The following is a 17,149-nucleotide window of genomic DNA, read 5'->3' on the forward strand; positions in this document are numbered from 1 at the left end:
AAGGGCTAGAGAGATGGAAACGCTGTGTTTTCAGAAGTGATGAGACCGAGAAGGAGGATATTCCCAGAAACGGTAGCTTCTCATTTTGAGGTTTTTGTTTGAGAAAAGGTTCTGTGAGCTGGTGGCAACGCTTTTTAACTTACCCTCACGGACTGTGAACTGTCAAGTTAAAAATGGTAGTAATCGCAGCACACAGGAAATCTGAATGCAACACAGGAGAGAAATGAAAAAGGAGCGTAAACCACTGAGAAGGAGAGAAAACACAGACGCACGTGAATTTTAAAATGTGTATGTTTTTATCCATATAGATGGGGTGTGTGTGTGCACGCTAGCCAATGTGAGACATCTATCTATCTATCTATCTATCTATCTATCTATCTATCTATCTATCTATCTATCTATCTATCATCTATCTATAGTCCTGCTGGCCATGTGGGGTAAGAGTTGAACCACTGGCTGAAAGGTTGATAGTTCAAGCCCACCAGCACCTGTCAGGGAGCTAGATGAGGTGGTATGCCCCTGTGAGGATTCACTAAGCTTTGGAAATCTTTCAGGGTTGCTATACATCAGAATCAACTCAATGGCACGGGGTACATATGAAGCCACCGGACTGGCCTCATGCAAGCGGGGTGATTGGCAGCCCAGATGATCAGTGATAGGCCTTTGAGGATTTAGTTTCATCTCCCAATGTGACTTTTAGTAAAGTAACTCATGTGAAGTGGTTGAGTGTCTTTACAGGGTGGGTAAGACAATATCATGAGGCTTGGTGGCGCCATGGATTAAGCATCGAGCTGCTCACTGCGTGATGCCAGCAGTTCAAAACCCTCAGCTGCTCCTCTGGCAAAAGACGAAGCTTTCTACTCCCGGCAAGAAACACAAAGGGACAGTTCCAGCCTGCCCTGTCGGGTCCCTATGAATTAGAAATGACTCGGTGGCCGTGAGCCTTTTGAGTTAAGAAAAACATATTTTCAAACTACTCTTGGCAATTTGGTTTCAAGTAAAGACAGTGATGCAGTTGCTAAGAAGTGTTCCTGCACCCCCATTCAGTGGTGGCACACGGAAAGCAGGGGAGACAGACAGCCATCTCTTGAATCCTTCGATTAGTTGGAGACTGAAGTCTGTGCTCTTCCGTCCTGCTGGCACAAGGGCACACCTGTTCCAGGGAGTGTGAAACTGGTGAGCAGGGAGAAGCTCTGCACTGGAAAATGCACCCTCTATGCTCAGAAGAAGGAAACCAAGCCTCGCCTCCCACCCACTGCATCTCCCCACTTCTTCCTTCAGCTTTTGTTACCCCTCTGCGGTGTGTGCTTCTCACATTCTTTCTGCTCCCTGTGGACCTGGGGATGGGGAAAGGAATTTTTTCAGGATCACCGTCTGCAGGGTAAACCAGCAACTGGTTAGGATGTCTGACTGCAGAGGCAGCGACTTCTTGGAGTTCCCGGGGCTCTGAGAGCAGCCGAAGGCCGATCAGTGTTCCTGGGGCCCCCAGAGTGATTCCAGGCCAGTTTGAAAGGAGCAGACCTGGCTCTTTTTATCTCCACAGGAAATGCATAACTTAGACATCTCTTAGGCTTATCCCCACCTCCAACTTGGGGAGGAATTGGGGAATGCGTCCTGGGGTGGGCCGCTTATTGCAGAATAGCTGAGAACCACAGCTCAGGTTTAACCTGGAGGATTGCAGAGAGCTGATGGATCGTTAAAAGAAAAATGTATATTTAATGCCTGACACTCGTGCATGGAGGCTCGTAAAAAATGCCCATGAGCCCAGATTTTCTTTTCTTTATTTCCCCCCATAGGAATCAGATTTATACTGAGCTCATTCTCCCCCCATAGGAATCAGATTTATACTGAGCTCATTCTATATGCATTAAACACTTCCACTGTGCCACTTTCCACGGGGCAGCTCGGATGGCACTGGGTGGAATTTAGCTTTTCAGAAAGAGACTTCTCATGACCTGCCTTTCAGGGTCAGGACCAGGACTTGGGTGCAACATTTAAGGATATGCTGACTAGCTGGGGCCAGCGCTGTACTTGCGAAAGCGTGAACATGAGTGCTTCCTTAAATGTTGCACTCTGGATGCATCCCTGGGGCTCCGGTGGGCACCTTGGTGAGGCTGTTAGGCTGCCAACAAAGGAGAACGGTTTGGCAGTTGGTTTCCTTAAGAACTTCAGCTTTAGAAGCCCAAGAGCACCGTTCTGCCCTCTCTTACAAGGTTACTGTGAGTCCAGATTACACAGCAGGTGCTGCTCCTCTGGGGAGCCCTTGGGGAGCCCGAGGGTTAAGCACTTGAAACTTCCAAAAGCCACAGTCAGTGCCATTAAGGCCCGAAGGCCGGACTGCCCCTGCAGGTTTCTGAGACTGTCTCTCTGAAAGGGCATAGAAAGCCTCATCGTCTGCCCTTGGGGCAGCGGGTGGCTTCCAACTACTGACCTTGAGGTGAGCAGACCAACTCATAACCTACCACACCGCCAGGGCTCCTGATTTAAGTCCTGGGCTCCTAGCCCAGAGGTTGGCAGTTTGAGCCCACTCAGAGGGGCCTCGGCAGCTAGGCCTGGTGACCTCCAACATCCGTGCAGCTGTTTGACTCTGTACACATGGAGGTGAACCTGACGGGAGCGAACAACAATCACAACCACAAGTGCTTCTCTGGCTTCACCCTAGACCTGGCCCCGACTGGGGGTTCCTCGACTATGCTTTAAAAACAAACCAATGAAAAAACCTAGCGCGCTGGGTCACTGCGGAGCTGGGCCCGGTCCAGGAATTTGCATTGCGGCTCTACCATAGTGATTCTAGTGGCCTGTGCTGCAGGCTGAGGACCCTCTGAGCTGGGGGGAGGGGGTGGGGGTGGGGGGACCTCAGACCCAGTGAGACAAAAGCTGTTCACCTAGCCTTAGGTGATGACCCGCCTGGAACAGTGGCTTGAAAAGCTACCTCCTCATTAACCAGCACACGGGAGCAAGTAGGCCAGCCAGCTTGTGCCACTCGCCAGCCACGGCTGTTGTAGAGCTGCGACCAGGTGTCTTGCTAGAAGGCTTGGCTCTCCAAGCCCTGTCACCACCTCTGAATGAAATTGTGTAATTTTGAGTTGTTCCTACTTTTTACAAAAGGTTTTATAGGGCCATTTTTAAGTGTGCGTTCATTGTAAAGATTAAGAAAATGTATAGCCCCAGGATGGGGAGGTAATCACTGTTACCAACTTAAGGTGTCTGCTCAGCCTTCTTTTTCCTGTTGCTCCTTATTGCCACAAGAACTCCCTCCAGCGTCCTTGTGGGAGTTATGTAAGATGCATGAAGAAAGGCAGCTAGGCCCGAGCCTACCTGTCTTGGCAATTTGAGGTTCCTTTTTGAGTTCCAGGCACCACTGATCTGTTTCGATGTACAGTGCTCGTACTGAACAGAGTAGAACTGCCCTTTGGAGTTTTCGAGGCTGTAATCTTTTTTAAAAATTGTTTTATTGGCATATACTCCACATATCATGCGACATAGTTATTCAAACATATTAAGCTTTGTGCAATCATCACCACAATCCATTTCAGAACATTTTCTTCTCGTCCTCTTTGCTGTTAGCTCCCCGTTTCCCTCTGTCCTCCCCTGCCATGTCCCCAGGCAATTACCAATCCAGTGACTGTCTCCATAGATCTACCGAGCCTGGATATTTCGCATACAAAAATAATCATACAAAACACAAACAGGAAGCCAGGCAGCAAACAAACAAAAACTAATGACAACGACCAGACAAAACATAGAAAAGCTCCAAATCAACAGGAAAGCAGAAACGGGTCCGAAGGGAGATAAAATGACAAGCTATTACAGCTTTAGCTTAACTGCGTCTTGGGCTGTGTAATCTTTAGGAAGCCAATCGCCACATCTTTCTGCCCGGGAGCTGCTGGTGTCTTCCAACCTCGGGCCTTTGGGCTCGCAGTCGAGCACTTAACCATTGTGCCACCAATTGAGTGCGATTCTTTTACCTTTGCCAGTGCGTGGACCCCTCCACTCCACCATCTCAGTATTAAGCAGGGGGGTGGGGTTCACACAGTCAGCAGTGCATTTTGTCTTCCTGTCCTGCGTTGTCAGACATCGACCTGCCCCCCACAACCCCCCCACTCGCAGACCACCATGAAGCAGTTCTCCCAGGTTCGTTTTCTATAGCTGCACTTTACCATTGAATTAATTCCTTTGTGATCTCAGAGAGTGTTGGTGTGTGTGTGTGTGTGTGTGTCTGTCTCTCGAGGGTGGGCTCTTAACCATTCAGCAACTCTTCTTAGGTGCCTGCCCTGGGCTAGGCTCTGTGCTAAGGACCAGAGGCAGGGTCAGTAAGATGCGCTTAGTGTCCTTGAGAACGGACAGTCTTTGGAAGAGGCAGACCACAACGCTGCATACGAGTGTCAGGTGCTCTTAAGTGCTGCCGGAATAGGGAGGAGAGACCCACCGACTTGGCTTGGGAGAATTGGGGAAGCTTGGAAAGGGAGGTGACGCTTGACTGGAGGCCAGAGAGACCCGCCGTATGGCGCTCTGCGGTCTCCAGCAAGCAGCACTCTCTCCCAAGGGTTCACTGGTTGTGTGTGTTGTGTGTGGGGGGTGCCCTACTTTTCGGCCCAGTCCCACAGTTGCCTGTGATAATTAAACTAAACGGGCCAGATGGATGCTTTCTCAAGATGCTGGCCCATCTTCCTGCTCTATTTGTGAAAGCTGGCATGGGATCCAAACTTTCAAGGGTGCCCCTACCTTGAGATTGCTTTGGAGTGGTACTGTTGGGGGGTGAATTCGCCAAATGGCCTGCCCATCAGCAGGGCCAGGTTGAGTGGCAGGTGGATGTGCCATGCATGTGGACACTCGGATCTTGCCAACCTGTTTTGCCTCCAAGAAGGGGAGGGGCTGAGAGGTTGTTCTATAAAGATATCCTTTATCCCTGTTGTCTTTCTTTGGGGGGGAAAAACCTCCCCAGTGGCTGCTCTTCCCTGCTGACTACATAATTGTATCCCCCACCCATCCCATTGCAGGATAATTGAGGCTGGATTCCCCGTGCATTGGGTTAAACATAAGCATAGATCCTCACACTACCATAAAGTGATCTTAAAAATGATCTTCGGATCATTGAAGAAAATCCTTCCAGTGGTAAATATTGCTAAGAGTGAGTACTGTGATGGAAAAAAAGTAACGGGGAGGGTGCATAAAAATATACACACTTCACGTGCTTCAATGCAAACCGCTGTGTTTTGATATTGAATAATGCATCCACACTGTTGTGTCGGGTGTACTCCATGTACCGCTGGGATGCCAGGGGTTAATAGGAGGGAGACAGCGTATGTGGTGGGGAGGAGCTGCCTTCGGACTTGCTCGGTGGCACAAATGGTTTGTGCTTGACCCGAACTTGGTTAGCGATTCAAACCCATCCTGGGGCTCTGTGGCAGAAAGGCCTCCTGATCAAGTTCCATAAGGATTTCCTCCCAGGAAAACCCTCTGGAACTGCCCTACTCTGCAACACGCTCCAGGGTCTGAGAGTAGGAATCGGGAAGTACGGCTTTTCTCCCTGTCCATCCTGAACAGCTCTCCTAAGCCTAAAAGGGGCTTCAACAATAATGTTTATTTAAAGGTGGGAGTGGTGAGGGAATCCTGTGCGACGCTTGAATGAATGTATCAGTTCATCGTGCGAAGCGTTTCTCAGTTCTCCATCTCACTGGGTCCCACAGCACCAACCCCCCACCCCCGGGTGAGAGATGAGATGGGTGCTCTGACAGTTTAGGGGCAGTGATGCAGAAGCTTGGGAGAGGGCAGAGAGGCGTTGGAGCTAGAGCTAGTACCCCAGGGTGACGGCCTCTAAGGGGGCCTCTGGGGGCTCCGTACCCTGCCGCAGCATTCTAATTAGCAGCCCAAGAGTCTGCTCCGGCTCATGAGGCGCTAATACAAAACTGCCCAAGGTGGTGTCCGGGCCTGCGCCTCCTTCAGTGGCTGGCAAGCTCACGTCCCCTGTGGGAGCCCCTTTCAACCCCTGGGGCTCCTCTTCAGAGAGTGTTCTGTCACCCATTGGATTTTGACTGGCCGCATTTTAAAAGTAGATGAGTAGGCTTTTCTTCCTAGTCTCACAGCCGGGAAGCTCTGTGAGACCCTGTCTCCCGTGGGTGGCCCTCATGGTAATGGAAACATCATAGCCACACACAGGCCGCCACCAGACAACCGGGCAGCGGTCTCCATGAATTAGAATCCATCCAACTGCATTTCCATTCGAAAAACTGAACCTAAACCAGTCTCCTTTTCCTGTTAGAAATTTAAAGAAAAATCACAGTGCTTCAGGGCACTCTTGAATACCAGTGGATCGATTATTCTATTTGCAGAAATAACAAATGAGAGGCTTCCTGCAGAGACTGCCCATCTCTTTTGTGATCGTCCTCAAGTTCCGGTGTATGTACAAAGAAAACACTTGGGCTAGTTTTGTCTTCAAATTTTCCATCCCTATTTAGCCGGTGAAAATGTAAAGCGTAAAGTCCATGCGGGGAGTGAAAGTTTGTGGAAATGCCCCATCCCTTTTCCTCATTATTTTAAAATTCCATTTTCCCATGAGCTTTCTGAAACCCCTTTCATAGCTCACTCTTAGGTTCTGACTTTTAATAAAAAGAGATCCAGTTCTTTTTCCCAAAAGAAAATCTCCGAAAGAATAGGGGTTTCTCCTTCCCTGTAACTGCTATTTTCATCCATTCTGGCATCTAGAACAGCCTGACGTTCTGAGGGCAGAGACAGTAACCGAAAGCTGCCATGGCAGGCGTTATTTCTAACGGGATGACCACCTTCAGGGCCACTGCGGTCGAATTGCAGGGGCCTGCGCATCGCTGGAGGCATAGTGGTTACACATTGGGCCGCCAGCCTCGTGGTCAGCAGTTCAAAATCACCAGCTGCTCCTCAGGAGAAAAATAGAGGTCTTTTACTGCCCAGGGAGATTTCTCTGCTGTGCTGTATGGTCACCGAGTCAGAATTGACTTGATGGCAGTGGGGTTTGGTTCGTAGGTGGTGGTGGGTGGGGTTGCTATGATACCGGAAGCTGTGTCACCTGTGATGACCAGGTCTCAGTCGAGCTTCCAGATTAAGACGGACCAAGAACCATAGGCCGGATGGGCTACTTCTTAGAGTTAGCCAATGAGAAAGAACCCTATGGAGAGCAACAGGCTGTGTCTTCCCCCAACATGGTGCAGGTTGGAAGGCACTGGGACTATGCGCCGTGCCTGCAGCAGTGGGCTCAGGCACCCAAGGTCGGAAGATGCTTCAGGACCGGGCGACCTTGTGTCCCTGGCATGTTAAATCACAGCAACAACCCTGAGGACACGTTGGGATCCTAGAGTAGACTAGAAGACACGCTCCAATATGGTTCAGGGTAGCAGACACTGCCGGGCACCCACTGGACGCCAGAAACTGCAGGGTGGGCGATTCTTGACCCTTGCCATGCTGGGCAGCCCCAGCGGCACTGAGGCCCGCTCCTGGCTCGCCCCTCACCTTTGCCTCCCTGAGCTTTCCGCCCACCTGGTGCCTCTCTCCCCTCTGAACGAGGACGGGGGTTCCCTCTGGGCTCACCGAGCCTCTGGATGATTCTAAGGATTAGAGCAGAAGGCCTCTGGTGCGGTCTCAGCGACCTGACGTGTGGCTATTTCTCATTTCCTACAGCAAAACCAGAAATCCTGACTTTTGACAGGCTCGAGAATGGCAACCTCCAGTGTGTGGCAGCAGGGTTCCCGGAGCCCACAATCGAGTGGTTTTTCTGTTCAGGAGCCGAGCCGAGGTGAGTGGGCTCTCTCGGGCACTCTGACACGCAGAAGGGAGAGCCAGCAATTCAGTTGAATTTCAAATGTTTTCCCAGACTTGCTTACAACAACAATTTTTTTTTACAACTTTGTTTGGGTTATTTTCAATCCGTGTGGCTTTACAGAGGGGATAATTGCTACGCTCTTCTTGCTTGACACTAATTCTGTTTGGGGGGAGGAAAAAAAAAGGTGACTGAATGACTTCTCTCTCCTGGTGGTTATCTTTTTGGATTTATCATGCAATTTCTAGTCGGCAGGTAGATAAAGCAATTTTCCGGGGCCAGAGTAATTAGATTTCCATTCTAGACACAGGAGGTAATGTGTATAGGAAATGTGGTTGTAGTTATCCTGAAAATATTACCTCGGAAGTTAATTGCCAAGTTACCAAAAAGTAGTGATCGGGCAATTACAGCACGTGGATGGCATTTGTAAGTGGCGTGTTTTTGAAAAGGTTTGCTTCTTGATTAGGTACCGGGCCCCTGAACCGAACACATCTGGCAAGGGTGCCTGTCTCTCAAACATTCCACCCCCAGGCCGTAAGGTGCCCTTGCACGTTACCTGAAGATAGAAATGGAGTTCTTGTGGTTGTTTTATCATCAAATGCTGTCTTTCACGCTCAGGCTTTTAAAACCCGGTTTCACATCACAACAGAAAAGGCAGGCTAATAATGGACGTTTCATTTGCATCCAGCGGACCTTTGCATCCCGAGCCTTGGAAGAGGCCACACAGGACTGTTTAGGATAGTTTCCAAAGACCATTTTCTCTGGGGAATAAAAGCGAGGTTCTCTGGAAATTGGCCCACAGTAGAAACAAACCTCTGTCGTTATAATCATTCTATCAGCGAGTATTTGTGGAGGTGGTGCCCTGGGTTACGTGTTGGGCTGTTAACCAGCAAGGTCAGCAGTTTGAATCCTCCAGCCACTCTGAGGGAGAAAGATGAGGCTTTTCCACTCCCATAAAGAGGTACAATCTGGGAAAGCCACAGGGCAGTTTTACCCTGTCCCCTTGGGTTGCTATGCATTAGAATGGGTTCGATGGCAGTGTGGAGTCGTGAGTAAGGGTCTGCTTAGGAGTCCTGGTGGCCGAGAGGATTGCTTGTTGGGCTGCTAACCCAAGGGTCCACAGTTTGAACTCAGCAGTCAGCTCCAAGGGAGAGAGATGAGGCTCCCATAAATAGGTAGTCTCAGAAATCCACAGACACAGCTCTGCTATGTCCTCTGGGATTGCTGTGGAGTCGGAATTGATCTAGTGGCCGTGGGTTTTGTTTTTGGTTCAGGTGAGTAAACCCACGGAGTCCTTCCCTGGGAGCATTACCACCCTACTTTTGCAGCTCTGAGAACTGGGCTCGGAGCGTGGAAGTCACTTGTCAGAAGTCAACAGAGTAAATGTTTGAGTCAGAACTCAAACCCACATCTAACCCCCAATAGCCTATCTCCATTTGCCCTGCCCCTTCTCCTCCTCCTCCCACCCTTTCTTTACTCTTTTCACGATAGCGCCCTGAGCTGCTAACCATATGGTCGGAGGTTCAAACCCTCCAGCCTGCTCTGAGGGAATCCGTCTGCTTCCCGAAGATGTGCCGTCTCGGAAACCCTCCTTAGGCTCACTGTGCGTTGGAATCGGCCCGGTGGCAGCGGGTTTGTTTTGGCGTGTGCCACGGAAGTGCTCGCTCATCGCCAGACAGGACGGTGGTTCACATGACGAACTTTACATTTAGTCTGTGGACAGCAGCCAAGTCCAAGGTGTTTCCTTTCCTTATTTATTCTCCCGGAGTAAGTGGAGTTGTTGTTCTCTCCCGTCAGCTGCCTGGTTCCCATTGTGCCGCTGGCTGTCCAGACACTGAATGCCTCCGTGTTGCCCTTTGGAAGACTCGTGGTGCAGAGCACCATGGACTACAGCGTGTACAAGCAAAACGGCACGTTTGAGTGTAAGGCTTACAACCAAGTGGGCAAGAACGCCGCCCGCTTTAACTTTGCAATTAAAGGTAACAGCAAAGGTATATTTCCTTTTAATCCAATTTGAGGGGATGTTTTAGGCTCTGTCTACCATATCCATCATGACTTTACCCCCATTCCATCCCTGGCCCTGTCATCTCTGGTAATACCTGCATCGCACCGCACGGTCATCTGACGCCCGCGTTCCATGCTGCACGAGCTTAGTGATACACCGTGTGCTCTTCTCAAGTACAATTCACCCGTGCTCTTAAATGCATATAGTTTGCATGTAGGTGTGTGTGACTGTATTTCTTCCGATGGCTTTGCTTAAAAGGAAGGGGGACAGATGAGCCTTTCTCCTCCTATAAAGAGGTACAGTGTCAGAAACCCACACGGGCAGTTCTACCCTGTCCTGTAGCCTGCCTGTGAGTCTGCTTCGACTTGATGGCAGTAAGGGATACTTCAGCTCTTTATTAAAAGGGGGGGGGGGGCATAGAAAGGCGGCAAGGGAATCGATGATGCCCAAACAAAATTAGGAGGTTTTAGCATTTGGACTCACTGTACCATTTCAGTTTTTGAAAATGGATGATTTTTAACACACACACACACACACACACACACACACACACAGTAGCAAAACGCCTTTGATGAAGTCATGTGCACCAGACGTTGCTTTCAAGATCTCTAAAGTTTGACTCAGGAGTGATAGCTCGTTTCACGTCTGGCACATGGTCCTCGCGGGTGAATTGATGAATTGGTGTCACACCAGAGGACAGAGAAACCAGGCAACTCAAGTTGTAGGGCCCGTATTTTTTGTTGTTCTCTTGAGCTCGCCAAGGCTTGTGCCAAAAAGCGGTGCGCTTTCAGTGTTTGAATAATGAGGGAAGAATCTTACTTTGTTCGACACCATTGATTCTTTATTCAGACAGGGCAATGAGAAAGAATACTTACAACCCCCCACCCCCAGTTGCAAATGAAATCCGTGCTCCGTGGAGAAAGGTGGGAAATGCAGGAAAGCTTGAGGAAGAGAGTGTGAACAAAGGGAACTTCTGAAAGCTGTCCAAATCAGGAATTAGGTTCAAGTACAACATTCTCATTCTCCATTGTTTTACTCACTTTGCTTTTTCATCAAAAAGTCGCCTCCAACAATTGTGCTAGAGACGTCCCAAGTCTGGCTTAAAGCAATGCCGGATCATTGGCTCCCAAATTTCTTTGGCCTACCTCCCTCATTTCAGGAGGAAAAAGATGAAATGGCTCTGCGCCCACCAGCAATGGAAATTCTTTGTACTATAACCTATAATCCAGGATAAAGTATAGGCATCTGTTTCCGCAGCCCCTTTGGATCAGTCCAGCACACCCCCAAGGGGCAGGGGTTGGTCCACTTTGGGAAGCATTGCTTTACATGATTTGCTTGAATAACATGAGTAAGATACTAACCAAGACTAGGATCTGAGACTCACACAGCTTTGCATCGCACCATGGATCTAACTAGTTGGGTGTCGGGTGAGTTTGGGGGTGAGTGGTGCGTGGGGTGATCCAACCCTGCTAATAGCATGCGAATGCCCCTCTCCTCTCTCTTCACTGTAGAACAAATCCAGTCCCACACCCTGTTCACGCCTTTGCTGATTGGTTTTGTGATCGCAGCCGGGCTGATGTGCGTCATTGTGATGGTCCTCACCTACAAATACCTACAGGTAACAGTCGGTGCATGCCTCCCAGGGTGCTGTCACGCCTGGGCCATTCATCAGCCAAGGTTAATAGACATCTCTCCCTTTCTCTCTCCCCAGAAGCCCATGTATGAAGTGCAATGGAAAGTGGTTGAGGAGATAAACGGCAACAATTATGTTTACATTGACCCAACTCAACTTCCTTATGATCACAAATGGGAGTTTCCCAGAAACAGGCTGAGTTTTGGTCAGTAGGAAGCCGGGGACTTTCTGTGTAAACCTTTCTGTGCCCCCATGACTCTTAACAATGGCCGAGGGTGAGCCTGCTTGTGTCCTTTGTTGGATTTTCCTGAAATAGGAAGTGTTTTCTGTGAGACCTCACGGCTTTCGACAGCGTTTGGCGTGGAGTCCATTTCAGGGGCCCCGCCGGTAGAACAACGCTGCCTTTGTTACCTGTGAAGTGACACATGGCTCTCCCGTGGCATCCCTGCCTCCACCGCTTACCTAGCTGTCTTCTTTGTTGAAGGGAAAACCTTGGGTGCTGGAGCCTTTGGGAAAGTCGTGGAGGCCACTGCATACGGCTTAATTAAATCGGATGCGGCCATGACCGTGGCGGTGAAAATGCTCAAACGTAAGTTCCTGCAGGGGGAGCATCTGACCTCAGCGGTAGTTTGCTATATCATTTGTTGTTTTTTTTGGTCAGCTAAAATAAGATGTTTCTAATTTTAGCAAGTGCCCACCTGACGGAACGAGAAGCCCTAATGTCTGAACTCAAAGTCCTGAGTTACCTCGGTAACCACATGAATATTGTGAATCTTCTTGGAGCATGCACTGTTGGAGGTAAAGCTGAATCTAAATGACCTCTTACTATCACGGGGCTGGGGGGTGGGGGTGGGGCTAGTTTAAAACGATACGTCCATAATGGATTAGAAACACGCAGCAGGGTTTTTACCCAGCGTACTGCTGTCTGGCAAGGTAGGTTTTTTCGTTTTCAGCAGAGGTACCTGGTGGCATCGTGAGTTACACTATGTGGGCTGCTAACTGCAAGGTCAGCAGTTTGAAACCACCTGCTGCTCCGCGGGAGAAAGATGAGGCTTTCTCTTCCTGCATAAAGTTACAGTCTCAGAACCCCCGGGAGCAGTTCCACCCTGTCCTCCCAGGTCCTGTGACTCGAAGTGGACTTACTGGCAGTGAGCTGAAGGGACTGTTTGGTATGGTGGTGCTGTCCAGGAAATATTTGACTGCTATAACTGCAGGGTTGGAGGTTCAAACCCAGCAGCCTCTCTGGGGAGAAAGATGAGGCTGTGTGCTCCTGTAAAGACTTTCTGCCTTGGAAACCCTAGATGGGGGGGAGGGGTCACTATGATTTGGAATCAGCTTGATGGCAGTGGGTTGTGTGTGCGCGCGTGTGCATCTGCTTTTATTGTTCTTAAGGGCTGCTCATATGTGGGGCTTGGCCCCCGGCTTCTGTAAGGGTCACAGCTGTGGAAACCCCGGCAGCAGCCCTTCTCCCAGGTGGGCTCAACACAAGCCTCACTTGGCTGGTGGACAGTGCGGGGTTCTATTTTATTTTCATGGTTCCAAAAGACATACATTACAGTTCAATCATGGTAGGGGGGCCAGCCCAGGACATAACTCTAGTTCCTGTCCTGTCTGCCACCAGGACTACACTGACTCTGGAACCTCAGCTGGGCTGGACAGCTCTTCTCTTCATCCTGCACACTTCCTGTCCTCCCGGATCTGGCTCTGTCATCTGCTTGACACTCATGTGCATGCCGCAGAGGGACTCGGGGCCCCAGTAGGCACCACACAAGGCACACGGTTCCCTTCCATAGAGATGGCTTCCAATCCTGCCTACAGCAGTGGGCCCTTCCACCAAGCATGTGTAGTGTTTGCAGAAGGCACGGGGCCTCAAAGACCCGTCAAGCAGGCTGTTCCTGGAGTTCTGGAGAAGGGGCACAGGGCAAGTTGACAGCTTGAGGCTAGCCCTGAAAACAGCCCCCACAGGTGTTGCTTAACCGCACCATGAATTGTTCATGAGCAATTGTGCCTCAGTGTATCAGCTGCCCGTGACCCGGGAGCTGCTGCTTCCGGCGGTCGGTACCATGAAGGTGGCTGGGTACCCAGCACACAGGTGATGCCATGTCATGGCAGGTTTCCACCTAATTTCCAGTCTCATATCCGCTGGCTGTTCCGTGTGGCTGGTTTTCCCATGATGCCGCAGTGTGTGCTCTCTGTCATTTCCATAATAACTGTGGAGAGGAGGGTGGGAAGCGCCCCTCTCCCACCACTCTAAATGGGAGGGAATCACAGGATTCTTGTAGGAAGCTCAGTCACAGTACAATGTCGTCTGCCAGCACGACTCCTGTCTGAATAAGCAGCCATCAACACCTGACCCCACCCCCACCCCAATGCCAACATCACCTACGAGCCTAGGCGGCAGGGGTGTCACCCCACGTACTCAGGCTGCTTATAGGTGAGCAGTATGCACAGACAGGATCGTGGTTTATCCAGGGAAGGCTGAATCCAAATGACCGTGAGCACCCTTGGGTGTTTTTACGGGGAGGCTGTGAAATGATCCATACCTTTCACCCCATTCTAACCTGGTCCTTTATGCTTGCAGGGCCCACCCTGGTCATTACAGAATACTGTTGCTATGGTGATCTTTTGAATTTTTTGAGACGGAAACGGGACTCCTTTATTTGTGCCAAGCAGGAGGATCAGGCAGAAGCAGCGCTGTACAAGAACCTCCTGCATTCAAAGGACCCTACCTTGTGGTAAGGCGGATTAACATACGGAGCGAGCCATTGACAGGCAGTTCAGGGCGTCAAGAGGGTTTGCAATCAAGGCCAATTCTTTTAATAAAAAAAAAGAGCCGTGAGATACTCTGAGGTGCGACATCAAAATTATTGTCATTTAAATGTGATTAACCAGCGTGGAACGATCAAGTCACGTTTTTCAAGAATCGAGAGTCATCTTAAACTTAGCATTTTGCCGAAGGGTAGTTTTGTTGGGGGTGGGGGGTTCTTTTCAATGGCGCGTCTGGTTTTTCACCCTCCGCTTTGGTTCTCTTCACTGACTGAATCCTATACCTGTGTCTCTTAGCAGAGTCGTTCTGGTGTGTCATTCTGTTTGACGCCGAGGAGCTTAGCGCTGGATGTCTCTTTATTGAGGCACGGTTTATGGGGGAATGCTAAAGCCTGTCAAGCCGTCACAGTAAATTCCTTTAAAGACTCTAACGGAGATCTGGAAATTCCTCCACACGGAGGTTTCTCTCCATCTACCTCTGAGTTATTTCTATAGACCGCCCCCTCCCCCTTCCACTCGTCATGCTTTAGAAAGACATCGCTACTTTACCACATGAAAAAAAACAACCCTCCGTACCTTATTCTCACCTCTGCGATCATTGATGACATTCTGCAATTGCATGATGTGTAAGAGTTTCCAGTTCTTTCAAGGAGAATTAGCTTGACGTACAACCAGAACAGAGCTCTCTGGTAAACCGGACCTGCTCTTCCTTCCTGAAGGCTGGAAAAGCCGCTGCGCCACGAAGACTTCCCAGGTTAAACGCAGCCTCACAGAAACCACGGTTATTACTTCCTTCTTGCCTGCGGAAGAAGCCCTCGTGGCTTCCTGGGTTATCTTTTGGCTGCTACCTGCCAGGCCAGCAGTTAGAACCCAGCAGCAGCCATTGTGCTGGAGGAGGAGGAGGAGGAGGAGAGCCCGTCTGCTTCCATAAAAATTCACAATCTCAGAAACTCTGCCCTCGCGTCATTTCGCTTCTGCGGCTGGAAAAGAGAGCCCTCCTCTCTTTCATCCATTCTGTCTCAGACGTTCTGAGCGAGCGGGGCCTTGGCTCCCAGGCTCTTACCACCTAGCCATCCAGAGAACGTGACGGTGGCCGAGTAAGCAGCTTCCAGGAGACCCCACGGTGTGCTGACCTGTTAGGTGCTCGCTCGGCTGCTAACCGAAAGGCCAGTCGCTGCGGAGAAAAGACCCTGGTGAGCCCACAGCTCGCCCTGTCGCTTGGAACTGACTCCATGGCAGCCAGCAAGGTGCTTTTTAGGAGCCTTGATGTGCAAAGGCCACTCACCAAAGGCTGCTGGTTTGAGCCTGCCCTGGGGAAAGGTGCGGAGCTGTCTCCTGTGGCCATCACTGCCGAAGACGGCAAGGCTGTGGAGGAGTCCTGCTTGCTCTGTCGTCACCGGGGCGGCGTGCAAAACCCCAAGCAACAAGAATCCTTTCAAGTCGTTTTCTTTTCTTCTCTGTCTTTTTTTTTGGAACGGCCCCCCAAAAGTAGCTTATTTTGTGAAAATCAAGGATGGTAGGCAACAGAGCTGTATTCTTCTTTTTGATCATTTTATTGGGGGCTCTTAACAGCTCTTATCATCATCCATCCATCCAGGGTGTCAAGCACATTTGTACCTATGGTGGCATCACCATTTTCAAAACATTTTCTTTTGACGAGCCCTTGATATCAGCTCCTCATTTTCCCCCTTCCTCCCTCATGAGCCCTTGACAATTTATTAAAAAAAAAAAATTTCCCCCATGACTTCTATTGACCACTGTCTCCCTTCACTCACTTTTCTGATGTCTGTCCCCTTTGCAAGGGACTATATGTCAATCATTGTGACTGGTTCCCCCTTTCTTCCCCCACCTTCCCTTTCCCCTCCTGGTATCTCTGTTCTCATTATTGGTCCTGAGGGGTGTATCTGTCCTGGATTCCCTGTGTTGCGAGCTCCTATCTGTAGCAGTGTACATGCTCTGGTCTAGTCAGATTTGTAAGGTAGAATTGAGGTCATGATGGGGGTGGGGGGAGGGCATTAAAAAACTAGAGGAAAGTTGTATGTTTTGTCGGTGCTATACTGCACCCTGACTGCTCAAGCCATTTTCCGAAACGCTGGCTGAAGTGCAAAATCCCAGGGGAAGATTTTAAATTTTTATATCAGTTCCTTACACTTGATTAATTTCCAGTCCTGGTAAATACAAGTTGAGCCTGTTCCTCCAAAGCACAGGGTCTTTGTAGAAGAAATGAACCACCTCATCTTTTTTTTCTCCCGTCGCCTTGGCATCTAGCTATATAAAGTTTTTGAAATAATGGCTCAAATGGTTCTAATCATGTGGTGTTCTTTGTGCTTTGGGATCCCATATGGGATTGGAACCACAGCCTGCTCTGAAGGAGATTGTTGTCATGGTGTTTCTATGCTAATCAGAAGCAGGAAGTACTAGAAATCTTGAAGAGACTCCAGCCAAATGTTGCAGATTCGAGAGGTCCAGATGGTTCAGAAATCGTCCAAATCATTGGTGTTTATCTGAACCAAACCTGGGTTTTAAACCTCTCTTCCCGTCAGTTGCTGCACGTTAGCCGGGCTCACCTCGGAAGGAAGGTCTCGCTCTTTATCTGACCTGCATCGGGTCTTGCCTCCTGGGTGAACATAGAATTCCATCACGTTGCTGATTTTCTTTTTCCCTCTTTGATCCAGAGCGTTGAGAACTGGGATGTTTTTGACTCCTGGCCCTTCTGTTCTTGAGCGTAAAGGAGGTCATAGATAGCTAACTCCTGGGGTTGGATCCTAACAAATATTAAAGACTCTTCTTCTCGAAAATCATACTCTCAAGCTCTTCATTGACACTTGGCACACTTACTTCCGATTAAATCAGCCCACGATGCTTTTAAAGAAGGAGGCCGGGTGTGGGGTGGTGCGGGGATTGTGCCTGCCTGCTGGAGCCCCTGCCCCATGGTCCATGCTATTAGTCGTAACCG

The 17,149-nt window shown here is 49.7% G+C and overlaps 1 protein-coding gene across 1 annotated transcript in view; it reads left to right on the forward strand.

Annotated features, from left to right (window-relative positions):
• KIT (KIT proto-oncogene, receptor tyrosine kinase) overlaps positions 1-17,149 on the forward strand; it is a 98,242-nt gene that overhangs the window by 74,621 nt on the left and 6,472 nt on the right. The window contains exons 8-14 of the mRNA XM_045284060.1: positions 7,651-7,765; positions 9,587-9,768; positions 11,306-11,412; positions 11,506-11,632; positions 11,912-12,016; positions 12,115-12,225; positions 14,009-14,162. Coding sequence (XP_045139995.1) covers positions 7,651-7,765; positions 9,587-9,768; positions 11,306-11,412; positions 11,506-11,632; positions 11,912-12,016; positions 12,115-12,225; positions 14,009-14,162 — 901 coding nt within the window. The remainder of the gene's footprint in view (positions 1-7,650; positions 7,766-9,586; positions 9,769-11,305; positions 11,413-11,505; positions 11,633-11,911; positions 12,017-12,114; positions 12,226-14,008; positions 14,163-17,149) is intronic.

Source organism: Echinops telfairi, unplaced genomic scaffold (genome assembly GCF_000313985.2).
Source record: "Echinops telfairi isolate 266 unplaced genomic scaffold, ASM31398v2 ScPeMD7_7468;HRSCAF=8506_0, whole genome shotgun sequence".
In the NCBI taxonomy this organism is placed as follows: Eukaryota; Metazoa; Chordata; class Mammalia; order Afrosoricida; family Tenrecidae; genus Echinops; species Echinops telfairi.